The sequence below is a fragment of the Engraulis encrasicolus genome, chromosome 6 (assembly GCF_034702125.1).
Source record: "Engraulis encrasicolus isolate BLACKSEA-1 chromosome 6, IST_EnEncr_1.0, whole genome shotgun sequence".
In the NCBI taxonomy this organism is placed as follows: Eukaryota; Metazoa; Chordata; class Actinopteri; order Clupeiformes; family Engraulidae; genus Engraulis; species Engraulis encrasicolus.
In genome coordinates, this window is record NC_085862.1 from 38,652,316 (window position 1) to 38,671,473 (window position 19,158).

A 19,158-nucleotide genomic window follows, 5' to 3' on the forward strand; every position below is an offset into this window, starting at 1 on the left:
GGGGTTAAACAAGAAATAAGACATGGGTAAAGGACAGCAACCTTTATAATGCAATGATTCAGGACACTTAGATTTCTCAATGCTTTTACAGTATGGTACACAAAAAAAGAAGATATTTAGCAACTTAAAACACAAAAAAAATGTTACAAAATGTGCATTGATCGCAAACATAAACACAGAAAATAAAATCCCAAATCAAGTAAGCTTCTTGAAAGTAAATCCTGAATGTGTACAAGGCAGTCCTGATGCAAATCAATACAATTCTGTAAACATCCAAAACAGACACAAAAAGAATCCTCATTTCTTTTCTTTTCACACCTCAATTGTCTTCTCATCGTCCGCCTTTTAAAAATGGAGGGCACATGCTCAACATGATTTGGCCTTCCTCTCTGTGTGTGTTATCGTACTCGGGTGAAGAGATTCAAGACAGATACGGACTCCTGTAAAAAAAAAAAGCAAACAAAGGAAATCAATCTTCTTAAAATAACAAGAGCAATCATAGATGGCAGCCTGGCACCCTGCACAATACCAGATGCATGATGTGTTTGGCGCCACCCACCCGGGTGACCCAAAACACTGCAGGCAGACACACGCATGCGCGTGCGCGCACACACACACACACACACACACACACACACACACACACACACACACACACACACACACACACACACACACACACACACACACACACACACACACACACACACACACACACACACACACACACACACAGCAATACCTGGCCCATGTTAATGCATTGAGAGAGTGTTTGTACTGTGAGTCTAAGTTGAGAATACCGTGACTATGATACCGTAATATTGTTGTGTTACTGATTCAGACACACCCCCCCCCCCATACTTGTGTTGACCACGTAAAATATAATACAATGGCCTCTAAATACAATGCCAAGACATTTTACAGTACAGTAGGCTCTCAATGTGCAAAAGCCTTTTGTACCACATGATCACATGCAGATTCACAGTTAGTAATAAGAATGAATAAGTTATTGCTAAAGGTGTGATAAGGGGGTGGGGTGGAGTGTGAGCAGTACCTTAGTGGAGCGGGTTTTGCTAAAGACATTCCAGAAGCGCAGAGTCTCGTCGCCAGCTCCTGTGACTATGGCCTCCCCGTCAGGTGACATGGCCTACACACACACACACACACACACACACACACACACACACACACACACACACACACACACACACACACACACACACACACACACACACACAAGTAACAGGCGGTTCAGTGCACAGGTAAGGTCGTCACAGCTGGTGGGCTGATAGCAGTCACGGACAGCTAATTACAAACTCATTCACTTGAGCACTGGACATTTACTGAAGAATTGTACTTAATCCTTCACTTGAGGACATTTTGATAACTTTTCACAATGACTTGCATTTTACTACTGTACATTTTCAAATGCTAATATTGTACTTTTTTTCCTCCACTATGTCGTAGTATGTACTGCAGCGCCCTCTTCTTGCTGATAGGGTCCCTGTGCTCTTACCAGATAAAGGACTCGATAGGAGTGTCCTGTCAGTTTGGCCACCTGGGTGAGGGAGGGGTACTTCCACACCAGTATCTGGTTCTGCGAGTATCCATGTGTGCTTACCTTTGGAGACAGAAGAAACAATCGAGAAACAATCAGAAATTAAACCTTTTTACCAGCCCCAACCCCCCCATACCCCTCCCATCAACAACAGCAGAGTGTTAACAGTTCAAACAACCGGTATCAAGCTGTTAACAGAAACTGTGCTGATAAGACAAACCATGAGTTCATCTTTGGAGGAAAATAACTTCAGTTAATGGAGGAAAATGTACTAGTTAAAACCTCACAAACTCTAGAACTACTCCCACTCACTCAACCTAATCTTATCTTTTTTTGCACACCTCCACGACCGACCCCACCCCCACAGCCTTGTAAACACAACACTACAAACTTAGCAGACAGTTTTATTCAGACAGCGTTTCTCAAAAACAGAGACGGTTCACTTCTTGACAAGGCTTCTAGCCAAAACATGTCAAGGTGTTTTAATCACGCTTACACATAAAATAAAGGCCTTTTCGACACTGTAGCAGATGAGTGCTTTGGCATTTTCCAAACTTATGAAAGAGATCTTAAAGCTGCAGAAGAAAAAAAAACATGTGGCACGTACCAGCTCATTGGCGTGCTTGGACCAGGCCAGGTTGCAGACCTGTGAGCCGGTGTCGATGGACTGCAGGGGCTGGCCCGTCAGCGTGTTCCAGAAGCGGATGCTGCGGTCGGCCGTGCCTCCCCCGGAGGCCAGCAGGCCGTGCTGGTGCGGCGACCAGGCGATGGCCTTCACCGCCGCCAGGTGCTCCGTGTACTGCTGCACCGGCACCACGCTCGAGTGGTTCCACACCAGCAGCTAAACACACACAGCGGAGAGACAGGAAGACCGTTAAGACAGAGCTTTTTCATATCGTTTTCATAAATATCATTTTCCATTTCCAGGCGCTTTTTCAATTAATTCACGGCTGTTTGCACGGAGTTTGTCACAATCGGTTACACATTTACACCACTTGGGCAATTTCCAGGACATTTGGGAACTGTATCAAATTCCAAGGTTGGAAACAACCCTCTAAAATTCCAGGATTCCCAAAACGTGCGCGAACGCTGTGAAATTTGAGAGGATTAATAGTCTTGGAATGGGAGAGGTTCCAAACGACAATGTGTAGGGGAGAAAGACATGGTTCCAGGACAGGAGAAATGACTAGGGATTGATAAATAAAACAAATGCTTATTCATGAGGAGCACCCAACAGTCAGTCAGTGACACACACACACACACACACACACACACACACACACACACACACACACACACACACACACACACACACACACACACACACACACACACAAACACACAAACACACAAACACACACACACTTGAACTAGTGCAGTGTTAAGCCCATCGCAGACCAGCTCTGACATAACTGCAGGGCAATGCTCTGCCAACGTTCGATTCCATCATTTTTTAATACAACCTTACCTTACACACCACTGGGCACACTCTACCATGGCTGACTGCTAATTACCATCTATTTTGTTGGCGCCCATAGTCCCCGATCAATAACAACACACGCCAGCAGGGACACAGACAGTTGGGGATAAAGGTGTCAGCTGTCCTGGGCTCAGGGAGAGCGTGGGGCCAGAATTGGGTCCCCATTACACTGCACTGTATCATTTCCTCCTTGTAAGTCACTTTGGTCAAAGCCGTCTGCTAAATGTAATGTAATGTAAGATATTAGGTTAGGGAGTAGCGGGTGGCCTTTCAGAGGACCTTGTCCCAGGCCCCGTCCAAAGTTGTCAGCGGCCCTGCACGGCAGTTGTGAGTCACCTTGTTGTCGTTGCCCCCGGAGGCCAGCAGCTGGTGGTCCGTGCTCCACTTGAGGCCGCACACCTCCTGCCTGTGGCCCTGGAGACGGCGTTCCGACTGCTGCGGCGGCGTACGCACGTCCCTCTGCAGGATCATGCGGTCCCTGCTGCCCGACGACAGCTGGTCCGCGTTCCACGCCAGAGCACCTGATATGAGGGAAGAGCGAGTGAGTTTTGGGGGAAACCTGTGTAGGAGAATATTTTGATGCAGCATTTGGTGGCAAGAGAATTGGACCACTTTAAGGCTGACGATGACAAGAAGTGACTTATTTATTTATTTTTAATGGTTTCTGATATACAGCATGCTTGTTATGCATAATCAACACAGGCGATCTTACAAGGTACCTAAATAAAATCTGACAGGAATACTCGAGGTGCAAGATATTTTTAACTGGTTCCGAATATAATGCATGCTTGTTTCCCTACATACCGTACTGTTGTGAGCATCTAAAATTCAGTGTCTGTATGAGAGGGGGTCCCATCTTACCAACTCTTGCCGTGTGGCCCTCGAGCGCAAAGAGCTTCTTGCCGGCAGCCGCGTCCCATATCTGCACAAAGCCTTTGTGTGTGCCCACCGCCACTAGATTCCCCTGCAACAGAAACAACCGACATCAGCACACATCACATGGCTGGCCTGCCCATGGCGCATGGCGCATGCAGAGTAACGGTTACCATTTATATGTGGAGCACACTCGTGTGTGTGTGTGTGTGTGTGTGGGTGTGTGTGTGTGTGTGTGTGTGTGTGTGTGTGTGTGTGTGTGTGTGTGTGTGTGTGTGTGTGTGGGTGTGTGTGTACTCACTCGTTCTGACCAGCCAACTGATGTGACCGAGTCGCCCTCTACTGACAGATCACAAAGACGCGTAACCTGTTAAAAATAACACAATATGAAAATTACTCACACACCTTCACTCCCTAAACATTCATTAAAACAACAAGAGTACATTGCTACACTTCAACGCTGTTCATGGAAAGTTCAACGCAAGCTTTTGTTCAGATTGACCATTTACATGTACAAATAAGGTGAATGGAAGAAAAATATCATAATGCCCGTATTGACTGAACTGTGATTTCACAGAGTTCTAGAACCATTAGTCTTCATTCAAGAGCATCTGCAAAACTTGTAGCTGTGACAAGAAAAATCTTAAGAATAAGAAGTGTTCCAACACACACATACTGAGACACTATGAAACTGAACAGCAGCAGCCCAATCTAACTAGAAGTCTGAATGCTATATTCTGTGGTGGTTATTAGATGTCTGAATGCTATATTCTGTGGTGGTCATTAGAAGTCTGAATGCTATATTCTGTGGTGGTTATTAGAAGTCTGAATGCTATATTCTGTGGTGGTTATTAGATGTCTGAATGCTATATTCTGTGGTCTGAATGCTATATTCTGTGGTGGTTATTGAATGCTATATTCTGTGGTGGTTATTAGAAGTCTGAATGCTATATTCTGTGGTGGTTATTAGATGTCTGAATGCTATATTCTGTGGTGGTTATTAGATGCCTGAATGCTATATTCTGTGGTGGTTATTAGATGTCTGAATGCTATATTCTGTGGTGGTTATTACCTGGCTGGTGCAGGCACTCCACAGGTAGACGCAGGTCCCCAGGCCCACACTGAGGACGTTGAGCGATGACCAGTCCACCAGGTTCAGGTAGAAGTCATCTTGCAGTTCCGGAGCGTCCAGCACCTTAAAGGGGATCTTGGAGATTTTGCGCGTTGGCTTCCGTGGTGAACGTAATAACTTCTGGCTGCAGAGGTCAGAAAAGGTGTAGGCTACCATTAGCAACAGCCAAAGTCCCCAATCCCCAAAGATTAGATTCCACTTTATTGTCACTACTCATGTAAAAATGCAGAGGAACAAAACTGCAGTTTTGCCATTTTCAATCACACGTTCCAGGCACAAAGCCTGAATCAGATGTAAAATTAATTCAAAACAAAGGACATTTAAGTCATATGAATGTATCAGCAGTTTACCTCTTACTACTGACAGGTGATAGGGAGTATGGCGAGAGAGTATTGTTGTCATCGGGTGATGATCGCTTGGCACTGAGAGAATACTGCAGATGGAGAGAGAGAGAGAGAGCGTGTGTGAGAGAGATGTTACTTACATCTTACTTACTTACATTTTTTTTATTTCATCACAATGTTTTGACCCATTTGTTCCTAGATCATAATTTAGAAGTACAATGTGCATGTGCTACACTATATTACTGACAAGCTAAGATGTACTACACCACATAACTGAAAAGCTAATATGTAAGATGAGCATGTCATGTATGGGACCCTCACATTAAAGAGTCTCCTCCTCTCTGGTGTGGATGGTAGCAGCCGCTGGTCCTCACTCTGGGGGTCCTGGACCTTCTCGATTCCCGCCCCCAGCAGCTCGTTCTTCAGCAGGGCTGAGTAGGCCAGCCCGTCTGCTGCTGAAATATGGAGAAGAGAACAGCAGGTTAGGAGATGATGACACACGCAGAAGACATGTTTCAAAACAAAGGAAGAGGTACACAGGCATATCCTATATAGATCATCTAAATAGGTGCTGAGCTCAAACCACAAGGAATGCAGGATAGTCTAAACATGACGATAGCCATCTGCTTCAGTTCTGTATGGGCGGTGAGTGGGTGGTAGGGAGGGAGGGTAGAGATAACAGCTAACTAATTAGGCTCACCTTTAGTATTGTCTGTGGTGGCATCTTTCGTTTTTCTGTTCTGACTGGGCGAACGATCGTTCTCCTGAAAATGAAACAGATTTATTTAACAATTCAAGAAGGAGTGTTATGATTGCAGGTTCATATTGGGCAAGAAAAAGTCAGTAACACACATGCAATGCTCCACCACTTACATTAATTCTGTGGAAGTTGATGCTCCAGTTGGCCCCGGCGCGGGATGGGATGAAGCGGTCCCCGTGCTTGCTGGGTGACGATAGTGGAGAGCTAGTAGGCGTCAGGTTGCGGATCCCCTCTGTCGCTTTCTGTTTGAGGAGCACAATGAAACGTGGCTGTGAGCATTATCTTCTAAGTAAAGTAATTCAAAGAGGTTGGTTGTAAGCATTGCTTGGGGACCCTCAGCATTGCTTACAACCAAGCATGTATGGACCAGACTCAGTTGAGGAATTTCAATCAACCTACATGCCGTGCGGAGTTGCTTACAACTAAAATTCTTATGGAAACTTTCAATGTCTACATCATGATCTCAAACCTTACGGCAGTTTAAAACAATCTGCAAAAAGTACATCAACATTTATAGAGGACAGAAAATGGGACTTACAATAGGACTGCAGTTTACATTCTGCACGTTGATCTGCCGCAACAGCCGCCTCTCATACTCCTGGTCCATTGAGGAACCTTGCTGACATAAAATAAAGAAAAAACACTATCAGTGACACACAGTTATTAGGGAATCTGAAACCCAATCACCATCACGTATGTTAACGAGGGAGATGAAAGAACATGTGACATCTTCATCTCCAATCACTGAAGGTGAAGAATTGATGACTTACAGGCACGAAATAACCGACAGGTCATCATGACATGAAGGCTCAGGCAAAAACATTCAACACCATCATAATCAAGACAGACAATCGTAACTCTGCCAAAACCAGCCACCCATCAACACTGATCAATTCGCATCAGGTTCACCAATGACATATACGACGTGCATGGCATTTTCATCGGGTTAATCATGATCTCTCATTGAGGCGAAACTCTTACCACAACAATAGCTGCAAAGTCACCTAGACACCGCTTGACCACTTTTATGGCCTCAGGGTGGTGGTCAGACAGCTAAATCCTTGATTTACCACAACTGAGCTCACGATATAACCAACGACTTCTCATGGTAGAAGTAATTCGATCAATACACAACAATTGCAAAACAATTACTTGATTCGTGTTAAAAAAAAACCCTCTTATTTCGTCGCTTTTACTTGTCTAATTGTTTCCCTTGACATAAAAGGTATGCTAAATAACCTACCCTGCTAACAGATTAGCTGGAGGACAAAACAGACACAGTGACAAAATAACGCCGTCTTACCTCGTTTACTTAGTTAAAAATAGTCTGTGGATGAAAACTGTATCACTTTGTTCAATGCTGTGAATATATTACTGATAGATTGAAGGTCTGTTTAGCTGACTAAAATGTAGCCTTCGAAGATGTTTGGGTGGTTTGTGTGAAAGCGCAATGCACTCTGGGTATGTGTTTGGAATGCTGACGTCATGTGATTTGAATCAAAACAAACCCGCCACGATAGACAGCAGGGAAAGACAAAATGCCCCGACTGAGTGGAATAATAAATATATATTAAAATGACAAGTTTGTGAAACACGTGTACCCAATTTGTTTTCTTTTAATCGATTATCGTTCGCATAATTTAGGTAGGCAACTACAAAGGAGGGCTCACAGCTTTCCTTGAGTAGGCTGCTTGATGTCCTATCACCCTCATGACAACTGCATCTGGTCTGCTGCTATTGGGAGGGAAAGTGGAAAACAGCGATCCTAGCGGTTACGTTCCAAACACCAGGATGATCCTATTGAAACTCCCATAGACAAGTTTTAAAAAAAATCCCACAAAGATATGACTTGGAACTATAACACCAGACACATTTTTCAGCGTACACAATAGCACGAACTACTACCTGTGAAAATCTCAAGTCATTTTTTGCCCTTTTAAGAAAAATAGAAATTGTGCCAATCTGGTCGGAAACGGACTACAGCTCCCAGCATGCTGTGCTTCGCGCCTCGTTGACAACACAGAGAAACAAATGAACGCGAACGAACGCAAGTTCTTCGCATATCTTCACATTCTTGTAATCCTATGAGTTCCACATTGTCTTCTTATTACACATATATACACGCGATCATTTTGGTATGGTTTTAAATTCTCTAGTAGATATGATGGCTTCTGTGGTGACGAGTAACCACCTCTCTGGCTCATGTTTGGCTATGCTAATTTGGCTATGCTAATTACATGGAGTAAACAAGCCACACATGCCAGTCAGTGTAGTTCTGTATTAGCTTTTTAAAGAATATTAAAATCAGCTCAGATCAGTGAAAAACCGAACATTTTACCACCTGGTTCGATAAAACGGGCCAACATACCCATAATATGACTGCCACTACTTCTACTTCGTCGTCAGGGCCGAGATGTAATTTTTCAAAGAAAAAAAACATTCATTTGTTGCAGGGGGTTGGAACGTTGCCAGCAGGGGGCGATGAGATTACTTTCCCTATAGGGCACAATTTCTATTTTTCTTAAAAGGGCAAAAAATGACTTAAGATTTTCACAGGTAGTAGTTCATGCTATTGTGTACGCTGAAAAATGTGTCTGGTGTTATAGTTCCAAGTCATATCTTTGTGGGATTTTTTTTAAAAACTTGTCTATGGGAGTTTCAATAGGATCACCCTGGTGTTTGGAACGTAACCGCTAGGATCGCTGTTTTCCACTTTCCCTCCCAATTTGTCACCCTTTTGTGCCGTAAACACATGTTTTGAATTTGGGTATTACCTTGTCATTAGAATGAAACGGAGATTTATTATACAATTGATTACTGTCTTTAAACCTATCTCTCCTCGCTTTAACCGAGACCATTCATTCATTTTGATTCAACCATGGACCATATTGCACGCTTTCTATTCCTCGTCAGTAGGGGGCGACACCTGAGAAATACGCAAAGTAACATGAACCCTTCTCTGTCTCGTCTGTTTCCCCAGCAGAGCCAGCTTCACGTGAGAAGTTATGGCACAGGCGTATTAAAGTGCATTACAGTAGGTAATATTGTCTTAAAAACTATAGTTTTTTAAATAATGTTAAAGCATTCATGTCAAGTTCCTGACTGGTGTATGGTTTGGTTTGTATTTGCGCCTCCAAAAAGAAAACTAGGATATATTGTTTCTCTGTTAGCTAATAGCATAGCAAGGGTTTTGTAACTGCGTGCCGTGGCATTCATTTACCAGCTGACTGACAAGTCACTCATTGAGTGATTCTTCCCAAACATCTGCAATTCATATGGGACTTTAGCTAAATTGATTGAGAGTTGCCTTTTATAAGAGGAGAGTTCTGCCTCAAAGAGAGACAGACTTGACAGCTCAACATTGTGTTAGGTGGTGTGTGTATGTCCCGCTCAGTGATAGTTTATGGTGATGTAAGCCATTGGTCCTCGTTTAGTTTAGTATTAGCCTAAATAGACTAATGTCATCTTACTTATTTCCCCATTGCTCTGATGCATGGAATATTACGAACAACAGAGCATGATTTACAGGGACTTTATTAGAGTGACAGCCACTGTCATTATTATGCATGCAATTGAATGTTCTTGTCTCTATCTCAATCATTGAAGGCGAAGTGTTACCATCATGTTCGACGAGAAGGATGTGGTCGCAATCGGCCAAATGCTGGTCAACCCAAAAAAAGACCTGGCTTCAAGGTTTCGGGCACTTTTCACGCTCCGCAACTTGGGTGGAGCAGAAGCCATCAAATGGATAAGTCAAGCATTCGAGGATGAGTCTGCCTTACTGAAACATGAACTGGCGTACTGCTTGGGTCAAATGCAAGACGAGGGCGCCATTCCTGTTCTGGAGACGGTCCTAAAAGATGTCAGCCAGGAGCCTATGGTCAGACATGAAGCAGGTAGGCAAGCAGTGAGCTCCCCACGTCTCCTGTGCTCATGCATCATTTTAACTTGTGCCTTCGCACTCAGTCAGACCCAAACATAGGCCTATATCTAGGCTTTAAAGCTGCAGTCTGCAGGGTTTTTTTAAGCATAAGCCCATTTTAAGTGTAAGACCATTGGGAAACTCCAACTCCCATTGTCATTGTGACACAGCACTCCACAGCACACAGTGAACACTGCACACAACAAAATTGCATTTATGCCTCACCTGTGCAAGGGGCAGCCCTCAATGGCACCCCCGGGGAGCAGTGCGGCGGGACAGTACCATGCTCAGGGTACCTCAGTCATGGAGGAGGATGGGGGAGAGCACTGGTTGATTACTCCTCCCACCAACCGGCAACCTTTGGGCTACAAGTCTGACGCCCTAACCGCTTACCCATGACTGCCCTAATGCCTTGCACTGTCATATAGGCCTATGTTTGGGTCTGACTGCAAAGGCACACATTAAAATGATGTATGAGCACAGGAGACGTGGGGAGCTTAATTAACACCCTTTACTGTCTGTTTGAAAACAATACACTGTACAGTGTGTCCCATATGGATCCTGTTTCTTCATTATCACCCTGCCTGTCGTCTTTGTGCTAGGTGAAGCTTTGGGAGCCATTGGAAATCCAAAGGTGTTGAATTTGCTCAAGGAGTACTCTGAAGATCCCGTCATAGAGGTAAACACATCATTAAAAGCAATAGATAGAAGTTAACATTGAGTCCTATGAGACCAGCTGGCGGCTAACTGGTCTCATAGGAGTCAATGTTAACTGCTAGCATGGAGGTAAAATTTGCACTGCCGTACTCGGAGAACGGTTGAAAGTACAGGAGAAAGGTACAACTCAATTATTTAACTCAAGGCGAGGTGTAATATGAGCTTATTTCCAAAAATGGGACAGTATCACTTCAAGAAGCTGTGGTATATCAAGCAATGTGCTCCAGCTTCTTCTTTGCACTAACACTGTCCTACTGTGAAGCACCTGCCAGCTGGATGGTGTTTATACTGAGTCCCCTTTTAAAGGAGTATGCCACTATTTTGGGGCTTAATATAGTTAAAATCGTTGGCTGGTGTTTATAAAGGTGGTAAAGTGTCTTATTTTTCATGTTAAGCGTTGTCTTGCTTTAAGACAAGTTAAAAGAGGGAATATGTCGCTAAGCTAGTGAAAGTCAATGTATCCGTGTAGCATTGTTGTATGCTACATGGATCCATTGACTTTCACTAGCTTAGCGACATATTCCCTCTTTTAACTTGTCTTAAAGCAAGACAACGGCTTACATGAAAAATAAGACACGTTACCACCTTTATAAACACCAGCCAACGATTTTAACTGTATTAAGACCCAAAATAGTGGCATACCCCTTTAAGCTAACGAAGAAAATCACTTTGGAGTACTGCAGTATTAATTAAAACAAGACTGCATTCTTGCAGAAAAAGGAAGATGTGGGCTTATACGTGAGGTGAAACTGTGCGAAAAGAATCATGGGACTGTTATAAATAATTGTAATTAACTTTTTAAACTTTTTAAAAAATCTATTTTCCAACATTAGTATGCCACATTATAATTCAGGGAAGTCTACCACTACTTTGTTTATTTTTACCTGGTTGGTTTGAATGGGCATGTCTGTGGTTGGTTGTGCAGGTGGCTGAGACGTGTCAGTTGGCCGTGAGGCGGCTGGAGTGGCTGATGAGCGGTGGGAGTGAAGAGGGGGCTGATGGGAACCCGTACAGCTCGGTGGACCCTGCGCCGCCCGCCACCCAGAAGAGCGTGTCAGAGCTCAGGACGCAGCTCCTGGACGAGAGCCTCCCGCTGTTCGAGAGATACAGGGCCATGTTTGCCCTGCGCAATATGGGCACTGAGGAGGCCGTGCTGGCTCTTGGCGATGGTGAGGGCTTCCAAAGCGTGTCAGATAGTGCAGCACAATTACCTGTTTATGTGTGCAGTATGTATGAGGGCAGAAGTTGATATATGTATTGTGCTGTGTTGTGTGGTCATCACATGAAGAGAGAGTGTGTGTGTGTGTGTGTGTGTTTGTTTGTGTGAATGAGCAAAGCATAAGATACAAAGGCCAAATAAGTTTGTATAAAGCCGTTTAAATTGTTTTAATTGCTGTACAGTAGGGGTGGGCAATTATGGCAAAAATGTCATAGCACGATTTTTTTAACATAAAATCACGATTCCGATTTTATATCACGATCGTCCATCGAGGAAAAAAAAAAAAAAGGCATTTTTATATACTTGCAATTTGTATATAGCAATTAATGATGACACTTCATAAACATAAAGTGCACAATTGGAATACAATAATGTAAAAACTAAGTGAAAGTGAAGACAACAACACTAAGTAAATAGACATCACTCTGACACTGATAAGTAAACATTAGCAAGCCGAAAATATTTGTTCAAGGTGAAACATAACGTGGCATTTTTATGACGTTGGGTCAGACTCAGAAACACAAAGAAAGGCATTTGAGAATGTTCCTGTAGAACAGTCGGCTTCATTATTGTTTTTTTGTACTATTATTATTGTTCTTTAGTATTTTGGTACTCTATACCTTTTAATTTCCCTCTGGATTAATAAAAGTACTCTAATAAAAGAACTCTACTAGTATTTCAATGCTAATGTGACACCACTTCCTGGTTCTCCTGTGGGCCTAGGTCTCCAGTGCAGCAGCGCCCTGTTCCGGCACGAGATCGGCTATGTGCTGGGCCAGATCCAGCACGAGGCCAGCATCCCACAGCTGTGCGCGGCGCTGGAGAAGGCGGACGAGAGCGCCATGGTGCGGCACGAGTGCGCAGAGGCGCTGGGCTCCATTGGCAAAGAGGCCTGCCTGGAGGTGCTGCAGCGCTACCGCCAGGACCAGGAGCGCGTGGTCAAGGAGAGCTGCGAGGTGGCCCTCGACATGCTGGAGTACGAGAACTCGGGACAGTTCCAGTATGCAGACGGACTGATGCGCCTTCAGGGCGTCTCGTGAGAGAAAGAGAGAGACTGAGTAAAGGGAGGTTGGCTGAGAGACTGGATGGCGTGTAGGCTGGAAGTTTTCCTATTACTGAAGCAGCCTCCCCTCTGCTGGCACTAATCATTAAAAAATAACATTTTATGGTGTGCTGGTTTGAAAAATGTGCAAATGGGTGGAAAAGAAAAACAAATGACGAGTATTTGCTTATTATTTTATTCACAGAGTGCAATCCATTATGTTGTGCAAGAGTTTTTTGGCAGACATATTTATGCCTTTGGAATATTATTACATATGTATCCCAGGCAAGCCAAGGCTATTTCTCACAATTCCTTCCTCCCAATTACGGTCAGCTTTAAATTGTCTTGAAGAGATTTAATGTGGCTGTTTTTTTTGTGTGTGAAGGGCACTAACTAAAATATACATAACCTCTCTGTTGTCAGCGCATTTTATAATTGGCATTAAATCATTTTGTGTGAAATAGTGTTAATGTCTCTGTGTTGAATGACCTCACAAAAAAAAAGAGTAATCCCACTAGGGTGAGCTGAGCTTATGGAGCACGTGTCCGTATGGCTGGCCGGCCTTTAGGATCACAGGTTTTACGCAAAGGCCAAGTAATCCGCACAGCAGTGCGTCTTTCTACTTTATTAAGGTTTAGGATTCCTCCTAAGTGGCGTCTTATCTATCCGCAGTGGTCTCACTGGGACTTCTTATCCTGCTGAGGTGGAATCTTTTGAGGGAAAGTGGCTGAGTCATCATGCCCTAACTGCAGTTATGTCCTCCTCCTCCTCCTCCTCTTCCTCACACAGACATGACACCTGTGGTACCCCTGCTAGTGTATTAATAACCTGAGTAAGTAAGCGTTCTTTTCCCGATTCATAAGATGTCATGCTATCTTAGAATTTTTGCTTCACTGCAGTATTAATGAAAATATGCATTGTAGTTCACAGTGTCGACATGCACCAGGGTTGGCATACACATATTCAATATTAAAGTAGTGATTGTGTCTTGGATTGAAAAATGGAGAAGACAGCCAGCATACTTTACCAAGGTACTTCATCTTTATTACAATGGGTAACTTGGCAAATATTAAACATTAGACTTCTTCAAACATTAAAATGACTAAATATGAGATAGGTAGATAATATAATATAAAAAAATAACTTTTTTCACTGTCATATTGTTTCCTTTTCATTAACCCATCAATTAGAATTCGTATTTTTAAAGACCAGGATGTGTTATGCACCTCCATGTGACACTTATGATGTCAGTTTGTTTTTGTTTTGCCGGCCATCTGCTCACTTGTCCCTTTAAGTGGGCCGTGTCGCCGGCATCACAAGAGGGTTTGCATAATGGATTGCCTATCCTACACAGAGCTCTCTGACACGATTAAGCATCCAGTCTCTGATATAAGTATGAGGCCTCATCCAGACAAGAAGGGCAGGAACCGAAGGAAGAGAAACGAGGGAGAAAGGCTTTTTAAGTCTTGAGTCAGGAGTGAGCAGGCAGGCACAAGATCCATGAGCGAGGAGTAGTTGTAGCTGTGCTGTTTGGGCCCAGGTTAGCTGTAGCGATTGCAAGACCTCCTTCTCCCTTCACCCTTCCACAGGGGTCAGCATGCTGCACCCCATCATGATCGGCATAGTCACCCTCAACACCTCCATCACCCTCATATACTGGGCCTTCATTCTCATAGAGGCCTTCCACAAGAAGGTGGAGGACGAGCCTGCCAAAGACAACCCCGCCTAAACTATCCGTAACCTTAACAGCCACTTGGCACACCACACAGATCCTGGAGAACTGTGGACAAAATATTTCTATTTGAGTGAGTAGAGTAGACGGTTTCGTAGTGGTTTTTTTTTTCCAGGATGCACCTGGACAAAACAACCAAAGGAAAAAACTACCAGTTTATTAAAGCTTTGTGGTATCTAACCTTTGTGGATTATGCATTTTCCAAGAGCGAGCCATCAGGTAATGTGATTGGGGGTTTACTTTTTTCCATCCTGTAGATGCAGATTGCATTTCATTTGTAAATAAGTGATAGTATGTTTTGTGTTCAATCTGGCATTAGCCATGACTGATCTAACTTATTACAGCATCTGTCGAGATTAATCTCTGCATAGACGGAAGGAGAAGACTGGAAAACAATTTGTTAGTGGGATAGTGCTGGGCTTTTCAGCAGATTATAGAAAGTAAATCTCTGCTGAAGCCATCTCTCCCCTTCCTCTTTAGGTCTATTTTTCATCGTCCAGACATTAGGGGAGAAAGCTTTACGGCAGCTGTCACGCAGGAGGAAAATAATACGTTATAGAAAATCTCCTCTCCCTGAATCCTGGAAAGAAGGACCTGAAAGCATGTTGGAAAGTGCATGGGCAGATTACCTGTCGTTACCAGGCCAAAGAAGATCTTTCAATAAGGTATGTCTGGAGTTTCATGTGGTTTTAAATTCCAATGCATTTTTTTTATTATACTGTCATGTAAATGATATTGACAATTCATGATATAAATTAATAGTAGTATGTGTTCGTGTGTGGGTGAATAAATCATTTTGTTTCATGAAATTTGGCTTATTATACAAGTTGTGTTTTGTGATTGTTGTCATGTAATGTAATTTGCTGTTGGTCTGAAGAGTTTCTCTTGGCTAAATCAGCTGGCAATCATTTGACCACTACTACGGTCATTCTCCTTAACAAACAAGTTTGCACTATAAATGGACTTCATGTAGACGGTCACATTTTGATGGGATTCATGTATTACATTGCCATCATCATCATCATCATCATCATCATCATCATCCTTATGTTTCATACATGTCATGTATGTCCTCATCAGTGGTGAAGACTTGTCAGAGGGATTGACCTCTTTCGAGAGGCTCTAACCAGCCTCTAAATTTTAGGTCAGACACACACGTGGTCTACAGCTGATAAGTACCTCACAGAGGTTGTCAAGACTCTCATTTGGTGTTGCCCAGATGACAGAACCTCTGTGATCTGTAGACAGGTGTGTTACAGGCTTCAATTGGCCTCTGCCACCTACAAAACACTCAAATTCAGACAGAGAGACATGTTCGGCTTACATCCCATCATGGTGGGCATTGTCACAGCCAACACGACTCTGACGTTGGTTCTCTGGAACTTCTTCTTTGTACAACTCTTCCGCAAGATGATCACGGCTGACTCGGAACCCACAGAAGAAGTCCCAGCCTGAGTGAGCAAGTTATATTTTGCACCTTATTAATTAGTTGAAAAAATAGCAGCCATTCTGATGTCTAGTGGAAGATTGGTTGTATGGTTGATTTATCAACTGTCTTCATGCCTGTTATTTACAGTGTTGATGCTGTCTTTTGTATGTCTTTTGGAAGTTTTTTTTTTAGTTCAGATTGTTCTCTGTTAGAGTATCATGACATTTATTTACCTAGATGTTTTGGGAATCAATCTCTTTGTCAAACCTTAAATGGCATTCATGTGTCTTTGAGTGTATGACTACTGACTACCCCTAAATGTGAATAGCAGGAAGAGGAACAAGAGTTAGCTGGCAGGGTTGTCATAGCCTGGTCTATCTTCATTATGTAATGAGGGAACAGATAGATAGGATTCTCACACTCGATCTGCAGAGTGGTTTTCACCAAACTTGGAACATGGGATGCCCTGACTGATCTGTCCATTCACTTCTTCCTCTTTTGTGGTTGCGGCCACACATCTGCTGATCCAATCACATGAATTACATTTGTTCATCTGGAGTCATTTTTCACTGTGATTCATCAAGTCCCTGTCTGTCATTGTCATCAGTCTCACCAGTCATTGCATATGGAATGATTATCATGTACTCTGGTTGGAGCGTGCCCCAAATACATGCTGTGCTTTTCTGCAAACCATGCGTCATGCCTTTTGATCTTTATCCGTCAATTTCTTTACTTGTATTGTGATGCCAGGCCACCATCTCAGCTGCCACATCCATATTCATCAGAGCTTGTGAAAGTTTTGTCACAGAGCATCCATCTATCTCAATACAGAGAGCCTGAGAGCGTGGCCAGAAGGTGCCGGTACTTGCCAACGACTGCATCTGCGAACAGTCTCCAGAATCCCCTTTCGGGACGGATGGAATGATGCTCTGGAACATCTCCACAGAAGATCACAAGCTCCGCCGTCTTCTTCAGAATGAGGAGAAAGTGGAGGAAGAAGCCAAGCTTTTTCTTAATTACGTCCCTCCTCCCAGGGACGTTATTGCCCTGCCCAGACATGTTCTTTACATCCTGATGGGAACTCTTGTGGTTGTTGTTGGACTTTATGGCATAGTGGGACATCTGATAAAAGACCTGTTCCATGACTTTACAGGTAACCTCATTTGTGTCGATTGACCAGCAGATGTTGGTCAGCACCAGGGAATTCTGTCTTTTGTAAACGTCAACTCAAGTGTACCTTATTGTCAAAAATCTATGTAGGGTTAGCACAGAAGTTTGAAATTGCGTTTGACCAGTCTCCAATGTGCTGGTGATGAACTGGTGATGAACTAAGCCAAAATACAACATTTGAGAATATGACATCTCAATGGACAGAAGGACAACTACCGAAACAATACTTGCTTCTCCGACCAACCATAGTGTTGCCGTAGTGTATTGTTATAGTTATAATTATAGTGATAGGATAATGATCCACCATGGCTTAATCTGCCAGACTTGCACTCATAGTTTATTGATAGGGCTTAAGCATCCCGTGTGCCCGGAGTGTCCAGACGTCATGCCCCTGTGGGCAGTCTGGTCACCCTCCACAGGGAACGGAGAGCCACCTCTGCTCTGACCAGATTAATCAGATTATAGGTCAGATTATTAAACCCCCCTCCCCCCCACTCTCCCCCCACCTACAAACCAACCCCCCTTTGTTGTTCATGCTGCAAAACTCTCACCTTCACTCACGCCGTTGTCTGTGGCGATAAGATGTGAAGCCATGAGTGTCAGCATAGATGCTATTAGAGGCTTGTCTGCAGATTAGGCAGGGCATTCTCATGTGAGAGAAGAGGGAGAGATTTTGCAACCCTGACCCATGCTCACTTGTGTATCATTCCACTTCAAAGGTGCATTGTGTAACATTTTTAGCAGTTTCTTTCCAGACTTTATGCTGCCCATTCACAAATGTTACCCAGTTCATGAATACTTACTACTGCCATGACATCCTAAGGGTTCATTATGACTGGGAAAATTGCTCTTCTCCATGTCCACCTTTTTGAATTTCCATAAATAGACATTTTTAACTGCAAAAAAATAAGTTATTTGGCCATACTAGTAAATATTAGTTTATTATTTCTTGAATATTCATGAAAACATCAAATTTGGCAGTAGATAGCACAGTTTCATTGAGAAGCATAGTTGCAATACCCACTCTGTCCACCATCCTACACAGTGCACCTTTTAAATGAGAGTAATACAAATGTATTTAATGTTGTGCCGTCTGCTTAATTGTGCTTGATACAGGTTGGGCCCTTGGACTGAACCACGTGGAGAAAGATTTGTATGACCAGCTAGGAGAGGATGAGAGGGGGAGGAGGAAGAGGAAGATGAAGAAGAAGAGGAGTCAGAAGGACGCCAAGATGCTGGAGGAGAACCAACAGCCTCTACCAGGATTTCAGATTGTGATGTGAATCTGCACTTTAGATTTCCTTTTCCACAAATATTTTCCCTGTATGAAGAAAAAAAAGATCTTGGACTGTCCCAACTATATTGGCTCTGCCCTCAGTCTTTCATTGTAAAGATTCTCTGATTTATTATCTTTATAATACTTTCACACTTATTATTATTATTATTATTATTATATTTCATTTAATGTATTGGTCAATATCCCACTATCATAGCATCAGACACCCTGTGTAATCTAAAAGACTGTCCCTATAACAACATTCATTCTTTTTCAAGCAAAGGGTTATATGTATCTCAGCTGTTATACTGTATATGCCTATATCTTCATGGTGGCAAATACAGCCCCACTGGACTGCAGTGCATATCTCCTTCATGGTTCATTCATACATTTTACAGCGAGTCTATGTCTGAAAACCTACTAAACATTGAGTGCCATTCTATTGCCCAAACTCGGCAGCCTACCCCATTTCAAATTATGTATTCATTATTGAATAAAAACTGA

General features: G+C 43.2%; 2 protein-coding genes and 1 long non-coding RNA gene across 6 annotated transcripts; 2 read left to right on the forward strand and 1 right to left on the reverse strand.

Moving 5' to 3' along the window:
- Positions 1 to 27: 27 nt before the first annotated feature.
- On the reverse strand, positions 28 to 7,606 carry fzr1a (fizzy/cell division cycle 20 related 1a). Of its 2 annotated transcripts, none has more exons than XM_063201547.1 (14): positions 7,451 to 7,606; positions 6,686 to 6,766; positions 6,261 to 6,389; positions 6,088 to 6,151; positions 5,709 to 5,842; positions 5,394 to 5,476; positions 4,984 to 5,167; positions 4,213 to 4,278; positions 3,900 to 4,002; positions 3,375 to 3,559; positions 2,166 to 2,399; positions 1,517 to 1,621; positions 1,055 to 1,147; positions 28 to 440 (listed from the first exon to the last, which is right to left on the reverse strand). In XM_063201547.1, the coding sequence occupies exons 2-14, from the start codon at positions 6,752 to 6,754 to the stop codon at positions 399 to 401; spliced, it is 1,491 nt and encodes a 496-aa protein (XP_063057617.1). In that variant the 5' UTR covers positions 6,755 to 6,766; positions 7,451 to 7,606; the 3' UTR covers positions 28 to 398. The 2 variants fall into 2 exon arrangements, with proteins under 2 accessions (XP_063057617.1, XP_063057618.1); XM_063201548.1 differs by having other exon boundaries at positions 6,686 to 6,762; positions 7,451 to 7,597.
- A 1,477-nt stretch (positions 7,607 to 9,083) lies between these two features.
- On the forward strand, positions 9,084 to 13,511 carry dohh (deoxyhypusine hydroxylase/monooxygenase). 2 transcript variants are annotated; one of them, XM_063201550.1, is made up of 5 exons: positions 9,084 to 9,185; positions 9,754 to 10,043; positions 10,672 to 10,748; positions 11,712 to 11,955; positions 12,729 to 13,511. In XM_063201550.1, the coding sequence occupies exons 2-5, from the start codon at positions 9,770 to 9,772 to the stop codon at positions 13,043 to 13,045; spliced, it is 912 nt and encodes a 303-aa protein (XP_063057620.1). In that variant the 5' UTR covers positions 9,084 to 9,185; positions 9,754 to 9,769; the 3' UTR covers positions 13,046 to 13,511. The 2 variants fall into 2 exon arrangements, with proteins under 2 accessions (XP_063057620.1, XP_063057621.1); XM_063201551.1 differs by having other exon boundaries at positions 9,084 to 9,181.
- Positions 13,512 to 13,895: 384 nt separating this feature from the next.
- LOC134451248 (uncharacterized) lies at positions 13,896 to 19,158 on the forward strand. 2 transcript variants are annotated; one of them, XR_010035212.1, is made up of 3 exons: positions 13,896 to 14,078; positions 15,260 to 15,444; positions 18,495 to 19,158. It is a non-coding gene; the product is annotated as an uncharacterized LOC134451248 (long non-coding RNA). The 2 variants fall into 2 exon arrangements; XR_010035213.1 differs by lacking the exon at positions 13,896 to 14,078 and adding an exon at positions 14,117 to 14,998.

What these genes read in the sequence shown, in the direction of transcription:
- dohh (XM_063201550.1), top strand. Translation starts at nt 9,770, where the DNA reads ATGTTCGACGAGAAGGATGTGGTCGCAATCGGCCAAATGCTGGTCAAC. An exon ending in CTGAAGATCCCGTCATAGAG is followed by an intron (nt 10,749 to 11,711) that starts GTAAACACATCA and finishes TTGGTTGTGCAG; the next exon opens with GTGGCTGAGACGTGTCAGTT. An exon ending in CGTGCTGGCTCTTGGCGATG is followed by an intron (nt 11,956 to 12,728) that starts GTGAGGGCTTCC and finishes CTGTGGGCCTAG; the next exon opens with GTCTCCAGTGCAGCAGCGCC.
- fzr1a (XM_063201547.1), bottom strand. Translation starts at nt 6,754, where the DNA reads ATGGACCAGGAGTATGAGAGGCGGCTGTTGCGGCAGATCAACGTGCAG. An exon ending in TCAACTTCCACAGAATTAAT is followed by an intron (nt 6,152 to 6,260) that starts GTAAGTGGTGGA and finishes TTTCATTTTCAG; the next exon opens with GAGAACGATCGTTCGCCCAG. An exon ending in CCTATCGAGTCCTTTATCTG is followed by an intron (nt 1,148 to 1,516) that starts GTAAGAGCACAG and finishes GTGTGTGTGTAG; the next exon opens with GCCATGTCACCTGACGGGGA.